This window comes from Brassica napus, chromosome A4 (assembly GCF_020379485.1).
Source record: "Brassica napus cultivar Da-Ae chromosome A4, Da-Ae, whole genome shotgun sequence".
Classification (NCBI taxonomy): domain Eukaryota; kingdom Viridiplantae; phylum Streptophyta; class Magnoliopsida; order Brassicales; family Brassicaceae; genus Brassica; species Brassica napus.
Genome location: NC_063437.1, coordinates 13,610,809 through 13,617,070, shown reverse-complemented (window position 1 = coordinate 13,617,070; position 6,262 = coordinate 13,610,809). Strand labels below are relative to the sequence as shown.

Sequence of the window (6,262 nt, the reverse complement as noted above, 5' to 3'; positions counted from 1 at the left end):
TTGTAAAAGCAAGAAATACCTACTTATTATCTGATGTTTAATGATTAATTTTCATATGCTTACCATTAAATAAAATATTTAATATTATCTTTTGGTGTTTATTATCATTTATGTATAATAATATGACCTGGATTAAAACTTTAGAAAATAAGACTTCTATTACTTGATTTTCTTTTTTTTTTGATAAACCAAACAAATGAAAAATTGAATTCACAACTTGGCACCATATATATATAGGCATTTTCAAAAGGTTTCCGAATCTAAATTTTTTAAAAACCACATTTGTTTCATTTTCGTGTAGCTGTTTTCAATTTCATACAACTTATAAAGATAATTTGTCTACCACTAAAAAGAAAATTCCACATGAAACACAATACCAAATTTTAGTTAGATTCTAATATACTTGTCTATAATATTTTATTAAAAATAGTAATATTAGTAATACTTATTTATAATATTTTGATTTTCGTGATAATATTATATATTACTTGGTAATCTCACATTTTTATTTTCTTTATTAGTAATTTGTTTTTATAATCATATTTTTAACTAAAGTTATGTGAATGTCATTATTTATTACTTAATATATGAATCATTAATTCGTCTATTTAACTTGCTATATGTTAGTTCTTATATATTTTAAATTTTTTCTTTCATTCATTTAAATTTATTTCATCTTTGTTATTTTTGTATATTAATTGCTTTAAGCAATTCTCATAAGATGCTAGAAGAGATCCATCACATACATTACTGATGACTCGGAATCCAAACCAAACGTAGGACTTTTAAAATAAACATTATAGTAGATCTTGATCCGCACATCTATACATATGTTTTCTCTCTATACTACAATATTTTAGTTTATATAACAAATTTATCAATAATTTAATGTAATTTAGTGTTATATATATATTTTATAACTCTATAATTTCTATGTTTATCTGGTTTATATATTATTACTATAAAATTTTAATTTTTGTAGCAAAATTTATTTCTAAAACATTATTATGTAACATTACTAATTTACATATTTTTTTGCTTTATTTCTAAATTTAAAATTTATGGAAATAAATTTAAATAGACCTATATAATAGAGAATTGCTTTTTTGAGATACTGTTAAAGACAACAAAAAAACGTTTTTTCTAAGAGACTATAATACATTGTACAACAAAATAATTTTGTAGTAAAGATCTTATTAGAGAAATTACTTGAAATAACACCAAGTTGGGTAATTGTTTTTATTTGAAATAGAAATGGATCGTTCTACCCAAATCTTTGTAAAATGTATTTCTGAAAATTAACCATTTAGTTTTTTTTATTATCATTAAAATATAATTTTAAAATAATTTATATAATTTTAAATTTTCGATTATAAATCAAAACTAAAATAAAAAAAAAATTAGTTTCTAATTATAGTTTATGATCATTAAAATTTGAATTAATTACTTTCGGAAATGAATTTTTAAATGATTCTGAAAGACTTTTAAAATATTTTTTTCAGAATTTTGTTAAAAGTTATATTTCTCAATTTCAAAATATTTTTAGTTTCAAAAGATTAAAAATCTTTTAACTAAATAAAATACAGATTTATTAAAAAAAAAATCTTTTAATTATAATAATAAATCTATTAAATTCTTTTTAATATATTTTTATACTTTTAATAATATCAATACTTTTAATTAGTTGTTTAGGGAAAGAAAAGACTAAAAATGCAATCAAAGTTATTGTTATGATATTATTTTGCAAATAGAAAAATTCATTCTAGTACCTATCTAGGAAATAGTCCAACTTAAAAAATCACACATGAGGAAAGTTGTGATTTATGTTTTAATAGATAAAATTTCATAAAATAGGATGTGATCAAATGTTGTATAAAGAGACATATCACATAAAATTCATAAACATAAGTAATTGGTCGCGTCTTCCCTTAACACTGATTCGATATTTTGAGTTGAGTATAGTAGGATCATTCGAAGAAACCACAAAAGTATTCCCCATTGACCATTTCCCCTTCCATGGTGTTGGTTTGTGCTTGATCTCCAATGATAGTAAGGCACATAATGCATATTAACAATAATTTGAATGAATAGTTTGGCACTCAAAAGAGTGGAATATTAAACAACTGTGCATTAGCAATCACCATTAGAAAAGCATATTTCTATCCTTAGAAGAAAATCAACGTTTGTGGAAGCTACCCCTTGTGCATCAAGGTCGACTTGTGATGCCTTCGTGAGATGTAATGGCAAGGGATATCTTGCCAAACACACAGCGAAGATCTGCAGAAATATATCAACACTTGTAAGATCGATATGTACGGGGTGAGGCATTATGAAATATTAGCAAATGCACTTTAGATATGGATAGAAAACGCCAGATTTCTGCACAAAACTCCGATTTTTAAAAAAATCCGCATCATTTTGTTCTATGGAGAGGTGGCACACCAAACTTGGAAGGCTTCCGATAAAATCAAGGCACTAAGACCTTATCTATCTTCCCGATATTGGAAGTTCCCCATGATCACACCAACGGCGGCCCATGCCAAAGCAGTGGAGATTGCCAAGAACTGGATGACGTATGCAAATAAATGAAATTATGGTGTTATTTTAACATATGACATGATTGGTTCACTTTTAAATAACTATCACGTTACTTTATGTGAATATGATTTAACGTTTTTAGAGAAAAATATTATACAACTTATTATGATTTCTTTTTTTTTGATAAAGAACTTATTATGATTTCGCTAACCCATTTTTTCGCAGATAAACATCTGCCATAAATAGTTTGTAAATTCACTCTTTGACGTCTATGACAGAAAATTTGAGTAGAAACAAATAATGTGGGTATAGTTTAATTAAGAATTAAGCATGTCAAGATAAAAAAAAAATATTTAATGTCATACAAGGGAAAATATATATATATATATATATATATATATATATATATATATATATATATATTTATAACTTTTCTATATAAATGTGTGTATATATATATACCTTTCAAATTTGTAAAAAAAAAAAAAACTATATATATATATATATACCTTTCAAAATGGGAATATTCCAAAAAAAGGACCTTGTGAGTCAAATTATATATGCATGCATGTTTGTTTCTGTATGAATCAATAGACATGGTTGTGGCTATCATCACGAGTCCCATAATAAACGTTGGTGTAGGTCCAAAAGCTATTCAATAACCCAACAAAACGATCACACCAAGAAAACTCTTCACTCTCTAATTCTCATTTCTCACCATACAATTTGTTCTTTTATCCTTTCTAGATTTTCTTTTACATAACTTATCTATCTATCCATCCATCTACCTTCCATGCTCTTTAACCACTCCTTTCATAAAACCCACTAATCAATTACCTCACTCTCTCAACACCCAAGAAGCGAGAGACAGAGGAGAGAAGACTTCTTTGTTTTGCCTCTCTGGCTTATATATTCAGACACTGTCTTAACATAAAGAAAAGCAACACAACACAAAAACTGTGTTCTTTTGACTCTTTTTTCCTCCTTTAAGACATCAATGGCTGGGACTGGAATTTTCACAGAGATTCTAGACGGAGAAGTCTACAAGTACTACTCTGATGGAGAGTGGAGAACTTCTTCCTCCGGTAAAAGTGTGGCCATCGTTAACCCTGCCACGAGGAAGACACAGTACAAGGTTCAAGGTATGTCTTCTTACGTTTCATTCCTTCTTGAATTTTAGATGAGGTTTTGTTGGGAAATTTACCGATTTACCCCTGACTGTTGTCTTCATGAAACAAGAACTTGATTACTTTAAATAATATAACTTCAAATAGAAACAGAGGATATATTAAGATAAGGTGAATGTTCTGTTTCTGTGAAACGCAGCATGCACGCAAGAAGAAGTGAACAAGGTGATGGAGATGGCTAAATCTGCTCAGAAGTCATGGGCAAAGACTCCTCTTTGGAAAAGAGCTGAGCTTCTTCACAAAGCTGCTGCGATCCTCAAGGACAACAAAGCTCCCATTGCTGAGTCTCTTGTCAAGGAAATTGCTAAACCAGCCAAAGATTCTGTCACTGAGGTTTTTTTCTCTCCCTCTCTCTATGCATTACTTTCATTTGAAACCATTCTTTTTTTTTTACAGATGTCTAATGTTTGTTTAGGTTGTGAGGTCTGGAGATTTGATCTCTTATTGTGCTGAAGAAGGTGTTAGGATCTTAGGTGAAGGGAAGTTTCTGCTCTCTGATAGCTTCCCTGGTAATGAACGTACCAAGTACTGCCTCACTTCCAAGGTATAATATAATCTCTCATATGTCTGCATCAACAAGAAATGTTTTGATCTATATATTGTGGACCTGTAGATCCCTCTCGGTGTGGTTTTGGCTATTCCTCCATTCAACTATCCTGTCAATCTCGCTGTATCGAAGATTGCTCCTGCTTTGATAGCTGGAAACTCCCTTGTCCTGAAACCTCCAACTCAAGTAACCAATAAAAAACTGTACATTCCTTTAAAATTAATGTTTTGAGAATCATTAAATTTTTAACGGTCTGTTTCTTTAGGGAGCTGTTTCTTGCCTTCATATGGTGCATTGCTTTCACTTAGCTGGTTTCCCAAAAGGTCTCATTAGCTGCATCACAGGAAAAGGCTCTGAGATTGGCGATTTCCTCACTATGCACCCTGCTGTTAACTGCATTAGGTATATATATATATATACATTCAGCAAAAAGGTTATTTTCCTATTAACTACTTATGTTTTTGGATAAATGGTTTCAGTTTCACTGGCGGTGATACCGGAATCTCAATCTCCAAGAAAGCTGGTATGATCCCTCTTCAGATGGAACTTGGAGGAAAAGATGCATGCATTGTCCTGGAAGATGCTGATCTTGATTTAGTCGCTTCCAATATCATCAAAGGAGGATTCTCCTACAGGTACAATCTACAATGAGTTTAACCAAATCGATATATCGATACATTAACCGTTTTTTTTTCTATCTTAAATAGTGGGCAGAGATGCACTGCGGTTAAGGTAGTCTTAGTGATGGAATCAGTGGCTGATGAGCTTGTAGAGAAAGTGAAAGCTAAAGTGGCGAAACTCACGGTGGGACCGCCTGAAGAGAACTGCGATATTACAGCCGTGGTGTCGGAATCCTCGGCTAATTTCATTGAAGGATTGGTGATGGATGCTAAGGAGAAAGGAGCAACGTTCTGTCAAGAGTATAAAAGAGAAGGCAACTTGATTTGGCCGTTGCTTTTGGACAATGTCAGACCAGACATGAGGATTGCTTGGGAGGAACCTTTCGGTCCTGTCTTGCCTGTCTTGAGGATCAGTTCTGTTGAGGAAGGCATTAATCATTGCAATGCTAGTAACTTTGGCCTCCAGGTAACGTAACTTTTTTGGCTATTTGGTCCAGTTTAATTGGATTTCACTTAACCGGAGCTAACCCAACAATCATCTTTTTGAAGGGATGTGTATTCACTAAAGACATCAACAAGGCAATGCTGATCAGTGATGCAATGGAGACAGGAACGGTTCAGATTAACTCTGCGCCAGCTCGTGGACCAGACCATTTCCCTTTCCAGGTTCATAAAATTTCTAGACCAATTTCTGCTTCGGTTATGTCCGGTTAGCTAACTTGTTTTTTGGGTTGGAATTAACAGGGACTAAAGGACAGTGGAATAGGATCACAAGGTGTGACAAATAGCATCAATCTGATGACCAAAGTGAAGACCACTGTCATTAACTTGCCTACACCCTCATACTCTATGGGTTAGTTTCCCTTTTTACGCTCTTCAGCTTGGACTCAAATCAATCGGTCTCGTTTGTATCGGATTGAGTCAAAGACTATGAATAAAATGGAGTGATTAGCGTAACAATTATGGTTTGTAATCTTTGTGTAATCAATAAGAGGGTATTGCTTAGTAGTAACGTATAATGTAATGCAAAAGAACTGAGAAGTGAGTGAGAGATTGATTGTGTTATGTTATCACAGGAGACGGTTTCATCTCACGACTGTGATTGAAGCACAAAGATCCTTTTGATGAGTATTTGGAGTTTATAACTTTTAGCTTTTTCGTACTGAAATAATGATTTGGGACCAGTCTCATCGATTTCTCCGTTGGAATATTTTTATTATATATATATGAAAAGAAGAAAAAAGGGACGTCGAATTTATTAAATAAAATGTTCTTTCAGATGGTTTCAAAACTCGAAAGTACAAACTGTTCGAACTTCAAATCAATATTTTTTGTGGAGTATAAAATTGCGGTAAAAAAGGTTTGAAGTA

The 6,262-nt window shown here is 31.6% G+C and overlaps 1 protein-coding gene across 1 annotated transcript; it reads left to right on the top strand.

Moving 5' to 3' along the window:
- Positions 1-3,207: 3,207 nt before the first annotated feature.
- Positions 3,208-6,039, top strand: LOC106446528 (NADP-dependent glyceraldehyde-3-phosphate dehydrogenase). Its single transcript, XM_013888299.3, has 9 exons — positions 3,208-3,680; positions 3,865-4,058; positions 4,141-4,269; positions 4,339-4,458; positions 4,538-4,674; positions 4,752-4,907; positions 4,980-5,358; positions 5,442-5,558; positions 5,637-6,039. The coding sequence occupies exons 1-9, from the start codon at positions 3,536-3,538 to the stop codon at positions 5,748-5,750; spliced, it is 1,491 nt and encodes a 496-aa protein (XP_013743753.1). The 5' UTR covers positions 3,208-3,535; the 3' UTR covers positions 5,751-6,039.
- The last annotated feature ends 223 nt before the right edge of the window (positions 6,040-6,262 follow it).